At 40.0% G+C, this 18612-nt stretch overlaps 1 protein-coding gene across 5 annotated transcripts in view; it reads right to left on the reverse strand.

The window, feature by feature from the left end:
• The window catches only part of cdkl5 (cyclin-dependent kinase-like 5), a 190992-nt gene that overhangs the window by 8824 nt on the left and 163556 nt on the right, over window positions 1-18612 (reverse strand). For all 5 annotated transcript variants that reach the window (XM_041211033.1, XM_041211034.1, XM_041211032.1 and 2 more), the window contains 3 exons: window positions 16472-16583; window positions 16280-16388; window positions 6513-6615 (listed from right to left, as the gene is read on the reverse strand). In XM_041211033.1, the coding sequence (XP_041066967.1) occupies window positions 6513-6615; window positions 16280-16388; window positions 16472-16583 (324 nt within the window). The remainder of the gene's footprint in view (window positions 1-6512; window positions 6616-16279; window positions 16389-16471; window positions 16584-18612) is intronic.

Here is an 18612-nt window from a genome sequence, read left to right on the forward strand (position 1 = left end):
TATTTAAACATGTGCTCTGTCACATGAACTGAGGCATGTTTGTGAAATCTGCAAAATTTATTTAATTTATAAAACCTTCAGGAAACCTCATCCTGCTCATGGATGAGGTTTCCTGAAAAACGCGAAGGCTGCTTGGGCTCTTAGCCTGCTCCGCCAACCTGAAGGTTGGACGGGCAGCGTTCTTAACTAGGTTAATTGCTTTTTTAATGGCCTTAATAGGCCGTTGACTGCTCGGCAAGTGCACAGCCGCCTTTGGCGCACGCCTGCCAAATGAAATATCGAAATGACGTGCGATAACGTTGGGACACATGCCCGACGTCATCGCGCGTCATTTTATGCGTCAGCGAGTCAGGCCTGACCCTGCACGCCGACGGCAATATTCTGCCCCTTATGTCATCCGCTAATAGTTTTGCATGTCAGTTTTCCTCTACAGTTTCTGATATCTGGAATCAATTCGTTGCCAGTCTTTGTAACCCATCAAAGGCAATAAAATCTTTCCTACGAATCAGCCAGCCAAAACAAAACATAGCACTCCAGATCTGACCTATACTTCAGTAAATACAAATTCTCTTGATTTATACTATATTCCTCACACCTATCTTTTAACTGCAGTTTAAAATTGTTCTGATGGTTTTACAGGTGTATGTACAATAACAGCTTAATTTGTACAAGCTCAATATGACTTTCCAGATCCTTCCTGAAAGATATATGCTGTAAGGAGAGAATGCAGGCAAGTGTTGTGGGTGTTTGTCACAGTCAATGTGATAAATCATAAAACGGAAGTTGGCACCTGGTAACCTGGCGAACCAATACCCATGTGTGGGGCCTGCTTTGGTGATAAGAACACAAGAAATAAGAGCAGGAGAAGACAATATGGCCTGTCGAGCCTGCTTTACCATCCTATACAATCATGACTGATCTTGAGCTTCAACTCCACTGTCCCACCCACCCCCCATATTGCCTGATTCCCCGAGACACCAAAAATCTGTCAATTCCAGCCTTAAATGTATTCAACAATGGAGCAGCCACAACCCTCTGGGATAGAGAATTCCAAAGATTCACAATCCTCTGCATGAAGTAATTTCTCCACATCTCAGTTCTAAATGATCCTGAGGCCATGCCTTATATTCTAGATTCATTGGCCAGCAGAAATAATCTCTCAGTGTCTAATATGTTTCAATGAGATTGCCTCTTATTCTTCTAAACTCCAGAAAATATAGGCCCAATTTACTTAGCCTCTCATCATAAGACAACCCCCTCATCCCGGGGACCAAGTTAGTGAACCTTCCCTGTACTGCATCCAGTGCAAGTATACGCTTCCTTAAAAATGGAGACCAAAACTGCACACTATATTCAGATATGGACTCACCAAAGCCTTGTTCAATTGGAGAAAAAAATTATTTATTCTTTTACTTCAATCCCCTTGCAATAAAAGCCATTATGCCATTTGCTTTCCTAATTGCTTGCTGTACCTGTATGCTAACTTCCTGCATTCTTATGCAAGTATATACAAGTCTCTCTGAGCATCAACATTTACAAGTTTCATACCTTTCAAAAATATTCTGCTCTCCCATTCTGACAACCAAAGTGAATAATTTTTCACTTCCCAACATTATACTCTATCTGCTAATTTGCTGCCCACTCACTTAATCTGTCTAAATCTCTTTGCAGCCTCCCTGTGCCCTCCCCACAGCTTACTTTTGCACCTAGCTTTGTATCATCAGCAAACTTGGATACATTACATTCTCTCTTCATCTATAGCATTAATATAGATTGTAAATGGCTGAGACTCCAGCATTGATCCTTCTGGCATTCCATTAGTCACAGCCTGCCAACCTGAAAATGCCCCATTTATGCCCAATCTTTGCTTCCTAACTGTTAACCAAACTTTCATCCAAGTTAATATATTACCCCCAACTCCATAACCCTTATCCTGCCCATTAACTTTTAGTGTGGCATTTTCTTGATTGTCTTTTGAAAATCCGAATATCTACTGGTTTCTCTTTATCTACCCTACTAGTTACATCCTCAAAAAACTATAAATTTGTCAAACAGGATTTCCCTTTTGTAAAACCATGCTGACTTTGCCTGATCATGTTATAATTTTTTAAGTGCTGTAATAAAAGCCAATTTTTCTGTGTCCCCATGGGCTATGTCAGCTAGCAGTCTGTCAAGATTTGAACATTTAAAGTAAAGGATATTCCAATGCTTGTTACATTTGTTCCTGCCTAGTAAGGTGGTACCCTCAGAGTGTTCTGATAGGTCACCCAGATCAGTTCAAGGGTCTATGAACAGCAATTCAGAGGCAGTCAGTTTTTTTTTACGTCAGTCAGAGTGGATTCCCAGACAGGGGACAAGGGAAGGTCCCAGAAAGAAGGAGAAAACTGGGGAAGCAGCCACCGGGAAGAGGAGGCCACCGGTAAGAACCATCGGGAAGAGGAGCAAAGAGGCTCCAAGCAGTAAAAACGCTGTGATAAGCTGACTTTAAGCAGGGAGGGCCCTGAAGAAGCCCTGGAGATTTGAGAAGGCAGCAGAAATTTGGTGGCTCTGTGCTGCAGGCCGCTGGAGCAAAGATAGCCTTTTGGAGCAGTAGGGTTCTGTTCGGTGTGGCCGAAAAGCTGAAGATGTGCTTGAGAGTAGGTACTGGAGTGCAGACTTGGGAATCCAATGGAATGGAGTCTTGGGAGATGAGACTGAAACCCTGTGAGGTGAGCCGTCATTGAAGCAGTCCAAGTCAGAGCGACCTATGGAGAGAATTCCAAGGCTATATCTTTGAAGGTGAAGATTGGAGTCCCTCAAGAGAGACAGGGTTGCAATGAGATTGATTATATCTGTTTACTGACATCTGGGTGGGTTGCTGAGAAATGTGTGGGGTCTGTCTTGATTGCAATTGCTATTCAATGTGTAGTGTGGGTGTTCGACCACGGTTTGCCTGTTAAATCACATGTACCTCATATTAACTCTGAATGTTAGAGTATAAGATAGATATTGTAAATTATCTTTCTGACTTTGCATAGTAAAGTTTATTTTGTTTGTTCAGAAACAGTGAAGTCTTGTGCCTTTATGCTCTTAGCAAGTGTCTTGGATCGCCAACTTTATCTATCTCAAACAAAAAGTTACTGGTCCCGAGCCAGATAGTACCAAAAACTTGAGGGTCTGGTGCAGGATCATAACATTGTTAAGACTTCCTTAATAATAGATTCCAACATTTTCCCAATGACTGACGTTAGGCTAACTGTTTTCCCTTTCCCTCCTTATTGAACAGAGATGTTACGTTTACCAACTTCCAATCTGATGGGACCATTCCAGAACGAATTTTGGAAAATCATAGCTAGTGCATACACTATCTTTGAGGCTATCTCTTTTAGAACCCTAGGATGCAGGTCATCAATTCCTGAGGATTCATCGGATTTTAGCTCCTTTTGTTTCTCCAATACTTTTTCTCTGCTGATATTAATTATCTTAATTTCCTCACTTTTTTTTAGTACCTAGGTTACCCTCTATTTCTGGTATGCAATTTGTGTCTTCTACTGTGAAGACGGTCACAAAATATTTGTTCAACTTCACTGCCATTTCCTCATTCAGGAAACCAATGTTTATTTTAGCTACTCTCTTCTTTTTTGTACACTTATAAAAGCTCTTACAATCTGTTTTTATGTTCCTGGCTAGTTTACTTATTTTTTTCCTTTTTTTAATCAACTTTTGGCCCTTTGTTGCATTCTAAAACACTCCCAATCCTTAGATTTGCTTCTGCTCTTTGCAACATTATAAGAACTCTCCTTTCAATCTAACATTCTTAGCTGTCTGAGTGAGCTACAGGTGGGTTTTTCTTGCTGAGTTTTTGTTTTTCAATAGACTGTATTTTTAATAGTCAATGGGTGATACAGAACTTAAGTATTACTGAAAAAAGATATGCTGTCAAAAGTTTTCATCTTGCACTCAACAGGAAAGAGTATCAAAAATATCAAGAGTACCAAATCTCAAAGGGAACAACAATTTATATTCCGTGAGAAGAGGGTGTTGATTGGTTGGCAAGTGGACTCTGATTGGTAGAAACGTTGCCATGGAGAAAGTACCAGGAAACGTTTTAAAATTTAAATTTAAGAATGTATTTTTGTTGAACATTTTGAATTGTTTAATTAAATGTTTGACGCTGTTTATTTACCGCCATACCTTTTAGTTTAGTTTCCCAATCAATCTCAGCTAGTTCTCCCCTCATATCTATGTCAATGGCTTTGTTTAAGTTTAAGATTCTTATCTGTGATTGGAGTATGCCATGAACAAGCTTAACATGGATTTCATTGGTATTATGATCATTATTTCCCAGTGGACCTTTTTACTAATTAGCCCTGCATCATTACACAATAATAGATCTAAGATAGCTTTATCCCTAGTCAGTTTCACAACTTATTGCTCCAGGAAACTGTCATGAAAACATTCTATGAACACATCTTCTAGACCACTCTGGCCAATTTGATTGTCCCAGCCTTAATGGAGATTGAAGTCCCCCACAATTATTACACTGCCTTTGTTACAACTCCAATAATATCTTGTTTCATGCACTGTCCAACTTCAGATACTTATGAATAAGCAAATATGAAACTTTACTTAATCTTTTCCAAAGGGAAGTAAAAGAGAGAACAAATTCTGTAACCATTGCAACAAAAATACACAAAAGCATAGTGAACCAGTAGCAACATATGGTTAAGAATGGTAAGAACTAATTGGTGTAGATAAGAATCCTGAAAATTACCAGACTAAAATCACAGCCTTTAAATGCAAACTTTTAATAAAAATAACTTCCCAGCGCGTCTGAGCCCACCTTCACTGCCCCACTTAGAATTCAGCAGTTTGTGTGTGAAAGTTGAGTAACTTAAGGGAAAATGAAGTTTCTATAAACGTAAAGCTACAGGAAAATGTCAAACTTATAAAATACTGTATGAAAAGATGACATTCTATTTATTTCACATTAAGCGTGTATTCAGGAATAAAACATCAATTTGTACTGTCAAAATCTTTCAGTTCATGTCAGGAAGAGGATTTCTACGAGCACAGAAACACAGAACCGCTTAAGGTACTCAACTGCACAGATAAGGGCCTTCACACTACAAATGCCATCCTTCTCTCTTGAAGGCATTTGTAAAAAAGTATGGTTTTAAATAGCAAATTATTGCTCAAATTGTCTTGACCAAATTACCATCATGCCTTGAAAAATGAGGACAGTGCAAAAACCTCCAGTTTCTGTTAAAACTTGCTGAATGGTACTATTCAGTAGTAATTTTGTTTTCCCAGGCAGTGCTATCAAATTGAACAAAGCCATGGTGTTTAGAGATGAAACATAACTTTGAAATGAGGGAGCAGACCTTAGGAATTAACAAGTCGAGACCACTTCAACTAAGACACTAAGAACTAACAATGGATGGCAGGCTAAAGATACTAACGCATTTGGAAGAATGCCAATGCAGCTAAGTCAGCAGAGCCTAAGGAACTGCCCCCAAGCAACCCCAGCTAATGGAAAGTTAACTGCATAAAAGACAGTAACTAAAGCTTCAGTACTGCAGTCAGGATTGAGTGATTTGACCAATCACCTAAAACTAGGTTGTTTGACGCGGGCAGATTGTGTGTATAAGTTTTTGAGAGACTCTATGTGCAACTTTTGTAAAATTCTTCATGCAACTATTGTTGTAAACTCCGTGGTTTTGAATCGGTTTTAGTAACCTTACCATCTTCAACAGAACTAGTGTCTGAGAGATTTGAGATCTTATAATTCTCAGGATCAAATTTAGTTGAGTTCTCAGGAGTGGGGTCTTACACATTTGAATTTCAAATATTATCTAATAGTTATACTCAATATGTTTGAGTGATTTAAAATGAGGATTCTGCCTTTCTAATTACAAACATTACACTATTTTTGGTTAAGGTTGGTCTGGCAAAGAAACTGCACCTCTTCATTGCTGACTATAGTTATGGTTCATGTTGGAAGTTGCATTTTCATGCTGATATAACAATTTGGATGAGAAAGACTACATGAATTTACTAATTGCAAAACTTGAAAAATCCTCAGTTAAGGACATTTCAACACCAGGAAATCCATATCAGCTTTTTTTTCAATATTCATGTCCTTGTCAAAAAATATAGGAACCCCTGAAAATAATTCAAAATAATAGTCCCCACCTAGCACTATTGGCTCTGAAGTTTCATCATATGTTTGGATTTGTTTTTTTTTTCAGATTAATAAAATACTTTGCCTGTACTTTAAAAACTGACATGCTCTGCTTTCACATTAAAACAGCTTCAGGGAAATTTATAAAACAGACTATTCCACCTGGGCCCTCAGCTGAAGACCAAGTATTATCCATCCCTCTTTTGGAGAACTGCTAGAAAGCAATTAGATCTGGAGTTTATTCCACACAAAATAAACATGAATAAAAATTTGTTAAATGATAAATTGATGAGCCTCCCCCCACTCCACTATCCATTATAAATACTCTTTGAAAGCAATAAAAACTTACAGTTTGCGATTTCTTCTTTTTCTTTTTTATTGCTCTGAAGAAACCTTTTCCCTTTTCCTTAGTTTGCTCAGGAGGATTTATGTTAAGATTCTCTGTGCTTTTCCTGAAATTAGTAATAACATATTAATCTTCATGTTCAAAGTTACAAGAAACTTAATGATGCTTGTGTGAATTGGATAAATCTCTGGATAATATTACTTTACGAGATGACAGGCAAGACAGGTTTTATGTAAAATTGGTCTTCGCCAACGGTGCAAAACAGACTCATAGCAAATCAGCAGCTTATTTTTCATTGTACGCAATCTTCTTTCACTGAGCAATAGTTCAAATACTTTCTGGAAATTCATTTCCTGATATCACTGCTTCTTTTACCTGCTTTGAAATTAAAAATCTTGGCAATATTTTCCAAGTTCATGGAAAATAATAACTGGGGTGATTTAAACAACATGGCTGCTGATTCACTATGAACACATTTTGTGCTGCAGGCATTGACCAATTTCACCCCTAAAAATTTTTTTAAGTAATCAAATTGTGATATTTTTATATTTTGACAGTAATTAACCATGAGATGCTAGAATTGAAATAATTACATTTTGCAACTTATCTTATTGGTTTAGTGCACGTACGCACAGAGCCTCCTTTCCTTACATCCTTCCTGACATTAAGATTAATGACATAAAAGCGATGACAATTCCCTCCAAATATTACCTTGAACAAAACATTTAACAAAAGGAAAATACACAGTACAACACACAGATTTTATGCTTCACTGACAACATGGGAGATGCACTTATGACATAATTAAACATTTAATTTGAGGCTGAGTTTTTAAAAAAAATCTAGCTTCTCATTTCCTCAAAAACTATCCCCTATATATATTTTGCAGTCTGCCTGAACTGTTACCTATATTCCAAAAGTAAATAGATAACCTATTAACAAACCTCCAACAATACATTCTTGGATGGCCAGATATCATCCAATCAAGAATCTGTTGTCTGACGTTTCTCCCCCTGTTTCAGGCACATGTTGTGAAATTTACTAACTGTTGCTAATACTGGGAAATGAGCAGAATGACGGAAATTGGAGAGGCATCTGCTCAAGATGCTTACACGAATACTGTCAATTTCTAAACTGCTGCCTCTCCAAAATTAAAATAAAAACTGACTAACCTCAGAAAGATAACTTATCAACTGGAATCAACTGTTTTCATAGCTCACTTGCTCAATATCTGACTGTACTATCATACAGGCAAAAGAACATGAGAAATAGGAGTAGGCCATTCAGCTCCTTAAGCCTGCTCCACCATTCAATAAGATCATGGCTGATCTAACTGTGGCCTTAACTTCACTTTCCTGCATACCCCCATAACCTTTGACTTCCTTGTAGTTCAAAAATCTGTCTACTACAGCCTTGAATATATTCAATTATCCAGCCTCCATTGCTCTCTGGGGAAGTGAATTCCAAAGATTAACAATCCACTGAGAGAAGAAATTCCTTCTCATCTCAGTCTTAAATAAAAGCCGACGGACCAACCAGCATCGACCCAGGGAATGAAATGACGATGGGAAATACAGCACTCTTGGCCATGCAAAGTCGGCCTAACATCTAGGGGCTTGTGACAAATTTGGGAGAGCTGTCCCACAGTCTAGTCAAGCATATGCCTGACATAGTCATACTCACAGAATCATACCTTGTAGACAATGTCCCAGACACCGCCATCACATTGCTGGGTATGTCCTATCCCACCAGCAGAGGTGTGGCATACAGTCGAGAGATAGTTGCTTTGGGAGTCCTCAACATTGACTCTGGACTCCATGAAGTCTCATGACGCCAAGTCAAACATGAGGAAGGAAAGCTCCTGGTGATTTCCACCTACCATCCCACTCAGCTGATGAATCAATACTCCTCCATGTGGAACTCCAATTGGAAGAAGCACTGAGAGTGGCAAGAGCACAGAATGTATTCTGGATGGGACTTCAATATCCATCACCAAATACCTTCTAGTTTTAGGCTTCCACAACAGGGGAAACATCCTCTCAACATCTATCCTGTTAAGCCTTCTCAGAATCTTATGTTTCAATAAAATCAACCCCATTCTTCTAAGCTCCAATGAGTATAGGCCCAACCTGTTCAACCTTGCTTCAGAATATCCCTGCTTAGATAAGGAGACCAAAACTGTACACAGCACTCTAGCTGTAATCTCACTAATGCCCTGTAAAGTTGTAGCAGGACTTCTCTACTTTGATGCTCCATCACCCTTGCAATAAAATCCAACATTCCATATCTCCCCCTAATTACAAGCTGTACCTGCATGTTAACTTTTTGAGATTCATGTATGAGGACACCCAGGTCCCTTTGGACCTAAGCATTCTGCAGTATCTCTCCATTTAAATAGTATTCTGTTTTTTCATTCTTCCTGCCAAAGCAGACAAACTCACATTTTCCCATATTATACTCCATCTGCCAAATTTTTGCCCACTCATATAACCTATCTATATCCCTTTGCAGCCTCATTGTGTCCTCCTCACAGCTTGCTTTCATACCCAGCTTTGTGTAGTCAGTAACTTTTGTACAATAAACTCAGTTGTTTCATCCAAGTCATCAATATAGAGTGTAAATGGTTGAGGCCCCAACACTCATCCCTGTGACACTTCAGTAGTTACAGTTTGCAAATTTGAAAATGACCCATTTATCCCAACTCTGTTCCCTGGCAGCCGATCCTCTATCCATACTAATATATTAAACCCTACTCAATGAGCTCTTATCTTATGTAATAACTTATACAGTACCTTATCAAATGCCTTTTGGAAATCCAAAAACACATCTACTGATACCCCTTTATCCACCCTGCTTGTTACTTCCTCAAAGAACTCAAATAAATTTTTCATATATGATTTCCCTTTAATGAAATCATGTTGACTCTTTTTAAGTTTATTCTTTCATGGGATTTGGACATTGCTGGCAAGTTGCCCACTCTTAATTGTCCTCGAGAAGGTGGTCATGAACCACCTTCTTGAACCGCCACAGTCCATGTGGTGTAGGTACGTCTACAGTGCTGTTAGGGAGGGGGTTCAGGATTTTGATTCATCGACAGTGAAGGAACAGCAATATACTTCTAAGTCAGAATAGTGTGTGGCTTGGAGAAGAACTTGCAGATGGTGGTGTTTCCATGCATCTAGTGCCCTTGTCCTTCTACATGGTAGAGACTGCAGATTTGGAAGGTGCTGCCGAAGGAGCCTTGGTCAGTTGCTGCAGTGCATCTTGTATATGGAACACACTGCTGCCGCTGTGCATCAGCGGTGGAGGGAGTGAATGTTTAAGTTGGTGGATGAGGTGCTGATCAAGTGGGCTGCTTTGTTCTGATTGGTATCAAGATTCTTTTCGGAGCTGTGCTCATCCAGGCAAGTGGAGAGTATTCCATCACACAGCTGACTTGTGCTTTTAGATGATAGTCAGGCTTTGGGGAGATAGGTGATTTACTTGTCTCAAATTCCCAGTCTCTGACCTGCTGTTACAGCCACAGAATTTATATGGCTGGTCCAGTTCAGTTTCTGGTCAATAGTAACCCTCAGGATGTTGACAGTAGGAAATTCAGTGATGGTAATGCCATTGAATGTCTAGTGGAGAGGAGATATTGAGGTTCTCTCTTTTTCGAGATGGTCATTGCCTGGCACTTCTGTGACACGAGTGTTCTTTGTCACCTATCAACCCTAACCTGAAAGTTGTCCAGGGTCTTGATGCCTATGGACATGGACTGCTTCGGTACTTGGTGAGTCGTGAATGGTGCTGAATACGGTGCAATTATCAGCAAACATTCCCAATTCTAACCTAATGATGGAGGGAAGGTCATTGATGAAGCAGCTGAAGGTCTACTACTCTGAGGAACTCCTGCAGCGATGTTCTAGAATTGAAACAATTGATCTCCAACAACCATCTTTCTTTGTGCTAGGTATGGCTCCAAACAAAAAGAGTTTTCCCCGATTCCCATTGACTTCAGTTGTGCTAGGCTCTTTGATGCTACACTCAGTCAAGTGCTGCATTGATGTCAACAGCAATCACTCTCAACTCTGGAGTTCAGCTTTTATGTCCATGTTTGGACCAAGGCTGTAATGAGGTCAGGAGCCAAGCTGCCCTGGCATAACCCAAACTGAGTATCAGTAAGCAGGTTACAGTAATCTCTCGATGAGTCAAATCCCAGGAGAACCGCATTCAAATTCAGGTTAAAAGAACTTTGTGATAGCTGAGGAGGCTCTATTCGCCACAAGAATGTGTCTTTATGTGATCTGATATGCCTCCAAGCCTGTGCAACACTGCACTGTGTTTGAAATGCTACATACGGAATAATTCTAATGCTCATTACTTTCTGTTTTACAGATTCAAATGCCGAATAAAAAAGTGAAAAACAGTAAAAGAGGGTGAAAAGTCTTTATTCTATTTGATCAACGTTTACCATAGATTGGCCTTGAAAAAGGCAGGGGTTTAGCACTGGCGAAACACTGTAATCTTTTTCTGCTTAGCGTGCTGTGTTCAGATGTGCATGATACAGTCCATGTCGTCGATGCAGTCAAACATGTTTTTGGTGTTTTCGTTCTGCAATGCGAAATCCTGGCGAGTCTCGATACACTTTGTGGCATCACCAGGGAAACAGGTGGGCAAGCAGGGAGGCATTCATGGGAATCTTCAGCGTCATTGGCCTCCTTGACTGAAGAATGTACTGCATCTACAATGGCATCATCTGTCAGTTCTGTCGTGCATTGTAAGGCATCGGGGTGAATCTCAATACCGTCCTCCAGCAGACAAGCAAAAATTGCCTCATCATCTAGTTGGCTCGCATCACCCTGCCCCTCCTCATTCTCATCGTCTTGTACAGCCATAACTTGTTTGAACCCAGCATGGTGGAAGCAGTTTGAGATTGCAGCTTCTTTCACCATTGGCTATGCCATTTTCAGCATCAACATGGCCTATGATACAGTGGGATTGTACTCCAGCTTCATATTGATGGTTTCAATAAGCTGCAAGATCAGATACTGTCGGTAGTGGGTTTTCAAGTTCCTAATCACCCCTTGATCCATTGGCTGGAGCTTGGCCATGGTGTTGGGAGGCAAGAACATCAGTTAGACATTCTTCAGGCTAGCGATGTCAGGTTGTGCGGAGTAGTTGCCTACAATGATGGCAATTTTCACTTTCTTTCATTGGTACATTTATGCACTTTCTTGACTCATGCCTCAAAAATGTAGGAGGTCATCCAGGCGGTTTAACATGCCTCATACTATGTAGTGTCTTGACTTTCGTGAAGACCATGGCTTCTTGAAGTTCCCATCACAAGTGACAGCACTTTTTCAGTGCCATCCAGACCACAGCAGTGACACCTTCCTTACTATGCTTTCCATTATTACACCTATCCCCCTTAAACATCAAAGAGTGGTCTGGCAAAAGTTGGTAAAACAGTCTAGTTTCATCAACATTAAAATGTCTCTGCATATGTGTTCAAGATGTGGATGAGACCATTTTGGAGCCAGTCATCTTTGATTGCTGTTGTAATTGCAATATCTCATCACTTGCCAAGCGGAAGATGATGTTGTGCCTTGTCTTGAGTTGGTCCAGCCACCTGTTGCTGCAGGTGAACTCCATGTCTCAGCTTCTTTGTCATGGCGACTCCCCTTTCTTGCAGCATTAGATCATATAAGGCCCACAGCACATCATGGATGCCCAGATTAGAGTTGCGAGGTCTATTCTAAATTTAAACCATTTCGCACAAATGCCCAGTTTGAGTTGCAAGGTCTATTCTAAATTTATCCCATTTAGCACGGTGGTAGTTCCACACACTATGGAGGGTATCCTAAGTGTGAAGTCGGGACTTCATCTCCATAAGGACTTTGCAGTGGTCATTCCTACCTACACTGTCATGAACAGACGCAGCTCTGACAGACAGATAGGTGAGGATAAGGTCAACTAGGTTTTTCCTCTTGTTGGTTCCCTCACCAGCTGCTGCAGGCCTAGTCTAGCAGCCATCTTCAGGACTAGACTTCAGGACTCGGCCAGCTTGATCAGTACGGGTACTAAGTGCCACTCTTGGCGATGGACATTGAAGTCCCCCACCCAGAGTACATTCTGTGCCCTTGCCACCCTCCATGCTTCTTCCAATTGGTGTTCAACATGGAGGAGTACTGTTTCATCTGCTGAGGAAGAGCAGTAGGTGGTAATCAACAGGAGCTTTCCTTTCTCATGTTTGACCTGATGCCATGAGACTTCACAGGGTCCAGGGTCAATGTTGAGGACTCCCAGGGCAACGCCCTCTCATTTGCATGCTGTGCCAGGGATGATGATGATGGTGTCTGGAACATTGTCTGTATGGTATGATTCCGTGGGTATGGCTATGTCAGGCTGTTGCTTGACTAGTCTGTGGGATAGCTCTCCCAATTTTGGCACAAGACTCAGAAGTTAGCAAGGAAGTCTTTGTAGGGTCAACAGGGCAGGGTGTGCCATTGTCAATTTCATGTGGTCTGTCCAGTTTCATTCCTTTCTGACTTTTTGGTAGTGGTTTGGTACAACTGAGTGGCTTGCTATACCATTTCAGAAGGCATCTAAAGTCAACCATGTTGCTGTGGGTCTAAAGTCACATCTCGGCCAGACCAGATAAGGATGGCCTTCCTTAAAGAACATTAGTGAACCAGAAGGGTCTTTATGACAATCGATCGCAGTTTCATGGTCACCATTACTGGGTCTAGCTTTTCATTCCAGGTTAACTAATTAATTGAATTTAAATTCCACCAGCTGCCGTGTTGAGATTTGAACCACTGCATTAGCCTGGGCCTCTAGATTACTAGGCCAGTAACACTGCCATTCTGCTGCCGCCTCCCCTAAATCTGCTTGAATGTATTATGATTTTCTAACTATACTGCTACTACATGATTCCAGCATTTTCCCAATGACAGATGTTCAGCTAACTGGCCTATAGTTTACTGATTTCTGTCTCCTTCCTTTCTTGAATAGAGGTATTCTATTTGCGGTTTTCCAATCCGCTAGAACCTTTCAAGGATCTAGAAATTTTGGAAGATTACAATCAATGCATCCACTGTCTTTGCAGTCACTTCTTTTCAGACCCTAGGATGCAGGCCACCAGGTCCAGATAACTTGTCAGCCCTTAGCCCCATTAGTTTTCCAACTATTTTTTCTCTACCAATCATGACTGTTTTAAGTCCCTACCTTTTTTTCCGTTGATTTACAACTATTCTTGGGATGCTTTTTGTGTCTTCTGCTGTGAAGACAGATACAAAATCCTTGTTCAAAGTCCCCTGCCATTCCCATGTTTCCCATTATTAATTCCCTAGTCTCATCCTCTAACCAACCTTAGCTACTTTATTTTAGCTACTCTTCCTTTTATGTACAAGTAGAAGCTCTTACTGCCTGTTTATATTTCTTGCTAGTCCCTTTTTTCTCATTCATCCTTTGCTGATTTCTAAAATTTTCTCAATCTTCTGGGCTACTGCTAATCTTCACAGACCATGGCTTCTTGAAGTTCCCCATCACAAGTGACAGCACTTTTTCAGTGCCATCCAGACCACAGCAGCGACACGTTCCTTACTATGCTTTCCACTATTACATCTATCCCCCTTAAACATCAAAGAATGGTCTGGCAAAAGTTGATAAAACAGTCTGGTTTCATTTTCTTACAATTTGAAACCATCCTTAACTTTTTTTAGTCACAGGTGGTGCATCCTTTTCGTAAAATCTTTCTTTCTCAATGGAACATACTTTGTTGAGAATTATTAAATATCTCTTTAAATGCATGCCACTGCTTAACTACGCTCTTACCTTTTAACCTGATTTCCTAGTCTAATGTCTTCATACCTTTGTAAATTGCCTTTCTTTAAGTTTGAGACACTTAGTTTCAGATCCAAGTTTCTCACCCTCAAACAGAATGTGAAATTCTATCAAGTTATGATCACTTTTGCCTAGAGGATCCTTTACTATGAGATCATTAATCCTGTCTCATTACAAATTACAAGGTCTAAAATAGCCTGTTCCCGCTTAGTTCCAAAACGTATTCTCCTAAGCAACTGTCCAGAATACAGTCTATGAATTTATCTTCAAGGTTACCTTTGTCAACGTGATTTGTTTAATGTATAAGAAGAGTAAAATTGCCCACGAGCATTGCCGTTCTTTTCTCAGAAGCTCCCATTATTTCCTGAAGCATAATCTGCTCTACAGTATACCTACCGATAGGGGGCCTATAAACTATTCCCATCAGTGCCTTCTTTCCCTAGCTATTTCTTAGGTCCACCCAAAATGATTCTACATCCTGATCTTCTAAGATCATTTCTCACTACTGTACTGATCTCATTCTTCATTAATAGAACTACCCCACCTCCTTTCCCTTACTTCTACCATTTAAATAAATGGAAATTCCAATGAGAATAACATGACAAACATTCTGATTGCTAACATTTTACAATTGTATTCCATTAAAATGACATATTGTATATAGAAATTAACAGTAATTTCTTAATAAAATGTATTTTATGTAATTTAACTTAACGTTTTCAAACCTAAAGTACGCTTCACTATATTGTCCTATTTAGCTTTTCTACAGGTACGACATCATAACCCAAACATTGAAAAATACAAAAATAAAAATTCTACCTTAGATCAAAAAAATTTAATATTTTTATTGAACTATACTCAATAGAATGGGAACATTTGTATAAAGAGCACAAAAAAGGCCATGGGCAGAATTTTGCCGTCGGTTGGCAGGTGGGCAGCCGAACTCCGCCGCCGAAGCAGGCCCCGCTGCCAATTAAGGCTCACCCAGCAGCCTGCCCGATGGGCAGGGTTGGGGTGGGGGGGGGGGGGGGGCCGAGAGAGAGAGATTCCCCATCTGTCAAAGTGCGCTCTTCCACGCGTGCTATCTCAGGGAGATCAGTAAAAGTGTTACAAAGTTAAAAAATAGAAAAATAAAAAAATTAACATGTCCCCCTCATGTGACAATGTCACACAAGATGGGACATGTTAATAAATATAGTATAAAATTTATTAAAGTTTTTAAAAACGGACATGAAACCTCATCCTGCCGGTGGATGAGGTTTCATGTTTTATCAAAAGCCTGCTGGGTTTCCTGGCCTGCCCGCCAGCCTTAAGGTTGGACGGGCAGGTCTTTAATTATCTTAATTACCTTGTCAATGGCCTCAATTGGCCATTGACAGGTCTGTGGGCGGACAGCTGATTTTGCTGTCCGCCCGCCTTCCTAAAAATTTAAATGGACCGGGATGACGTTGAGCGTTCCTCCAGACATCATCCCGCATCATTTTCCTGTCGGCAAGCGGGCCCCGACCCCAAATCACCGATGGGAAAATTCTGCAGCATGTGCTAAATTGTTTTCATTTTAAAACCAGCACTGAGTAATTCACAAATACGTTTCTATGTTTTTCAGTGAAATGAAAATATATAAAATCAAATTTTCACTAGACAGTTGACATCTTCACACATCAATCAAAATGAGGACTGGACCACCACATTGGTGCAACACTGAATGCATGTCAAAAGTTGCAACTACAACTTATTAGAATAATGATACAAATTGCCATCAATAAGTACAGTATTGATGGACTTCAGTGAATTCATAATACAAGCTGACAAGTTTTTTTAAATTAAAAACAAACTTAATTTTGAGAAGATTATAGTTGTTCATTTTATAAGTGTGCAAGTTTGTTTCAAATTTGTTATTTTAGTGAACACAGAGACAAAGTGAAAGATAACTGCTTACTTACCAAAGATCAAAAGCAGTATGCCTTTTGGAATGTTTTGACTTAGTATTACTAGTCATTGATACATTAATTGGGCCTCTCTCATTGAATGTTCCCTCCAATGACGAATAGTCTGCACAAACAATAACATTATTAAATATTTTACCACCACCTTTCACCCACTCAATGTCCACTAATCAACAAGCTTCCACTTACCTTCATAATAGCTTCGTACTCGTCTATCCCTAGGCACTGTATCAGAAAATACATATTTATTTTCTTTTGTGGATATGCCATCTTCTAAGTGTAAGTCATGATATCCTCCAGGCTAAAATGTAAACATATTAGAATAATGTTACTTTTTGCATACCCTGTTTGATAAATAATGTGTTAGATCAGAATCTGTTTGCAATTCCCAGTAGAATTTCAAGCAGCATGGAGCAATCTCTTTTGAAAATATAAGAATAAGGAAACAATTATATGTAAAGTAACTTATAATATTACAAATCAAGATTTTTAAACACTGGTTCTCATTCAAGGGTCGTAACAGACTTCAGGAATTATTCACTTAGACTGTATAGTCTGGTTAATATGCCCAGGTTTCCCCTGGCGGCGGCGGCGGCGGGGGGGGGGGGGGGGGGGGGGGGGGGGCGCGGGATGGTGGCGTAGTGGTAATGTCACTGGACTAGTTATCCAAAGGCCCAGGTTAATGCTCTGGGGACATGGGTTCAAATCACGGTTGATGGAATTTAAATTAAATTAATACATCTGGAATATAAAGCTAGTCTCAGTGACTACGACAACTATCATAAGTTATTGTAAAAACCCATCTGGGTCACTAATATCCTTTAGGGAAGGAAATCTGCCACCCTACATGTGGTTTCAGACCCACAGCAATGTGGTTGACTCTTAACTGCCCTCTGAAATGGCCAAGCAAGCTTTTCAGCTCAAGGGAAATTAGGGATGGGCAACAAATGCTGGCTTTGCCAGTGATGTCCACATTCCATGAAAGAATACCCTACCTTGCAGAAATAATGAAAAACGGAATTTACATAACATTCATACCAAATCCCCCATCAATTTTAATGCAGAAATAACACTCAGAATAGGCTAAAACTGCTTCCATGTTTGTTTATGAATTCAACAATGAAGCATCAGAACTAGTCAGTATACTCAACAGCACTGGCAATATTGTTATACATACAACATTAAGTCAAGATCTATCTGTAGTGACCATGTTTTCTTCACCAGCAAACAATGTGATGTGGTCTTCAAAAAAAAAGTTTCTCTAAAAAGCCCCTTTGCATCGCACTTAATTATTTTGGAACCTACCAAAAGTTCTTTCTCTAAGATGTGAGTCAGCAGAAATATTTCCAGCTATAAAGCTGCATTTTCTTTGAGGATGTGAGTATCAACTGTGATCAAAGTACCGCAAACTTAAAGACATTGTACATGCTACTATAAGGGCCAGGAACAGGTCGGAAATGGATCTTCCTCACAGTTCTAACACATACTTAGTGCTTCAAGCCCTGTCACTCCCATGCTCCCAGAAAATAGTGTCCTACCAAATCCAAAATAGCCCATTCTTAATCCCAGCACATATCAATGCTCTAGAATCCATTAACACCCACTGTTACCAGCCTGTTGGACATCTTCCACAAAGCCAGAAACTCTACTTTTTTCAGCCCTTTGAATCTGACCCCACCCCACCCTCCACTACTACCAAAATCAGGAATAAACTGAAAGGCCAAACCTAACATTCCAACTAGTGCTACCAAACCCCAGTTTTCAACTCTGCAATAGCTCTTTACCCCCAAATCATTGCCAGTGCTACCAAACAGTTGTGGGCCTTTGATAGGTTTGTGGGGGGAATTATAGGTTCTGACAGAACTGTTGAGTATGGCAGTGGTCACCCCATAATTGCTTACCATCTTTGCTACACATACTGGACTTAAAATATGGTAGGCATGAAAATGTTATGCATATACATAAAGGGACTTATCAAGGCAAATGATGTGCAGTCGAGACAAAACAAAATTGCAGCATTTGATTCCCAAACACCAGTAAAATTCCCAGAACCCAATTTTTATTAAAAAAAGTTAACTGATAATCATGAATCAATGGTATTCATGATAAATTGCTGTTAAACACCATAATCCTAGCGGTAGAGATAATTGAAACACAGAAGATAGGAGCAGGAGTGGATCATTCAGCCCTTTGAGCCTGCTCCAACATTCAATATGATCATGACTGATCCTCTATCTGAACACCATACTCCTGCTCTCTTCCCATACCCCTTGACGCCTTCAGAGTCTAGAAATCTATCAATTTCCTTCTTAAGTATATTCAGTGACTTG

The sequence above is a fragment of the Carcharodon carcharias genome, chromosome 18, assembly GCF_017639515.1.
Source record: "Carcharodon carcharias isolate sCarCar2 chromosome 18, sCarCar2.pri, whole genome shotgun sequence".
Lineage (NCBI taxonomy): Eukaryota > Metazoa > Chordata > Chondrichthyes > Lamniformes > Lamnidae > Carcharodon > Carcharodon carcharias.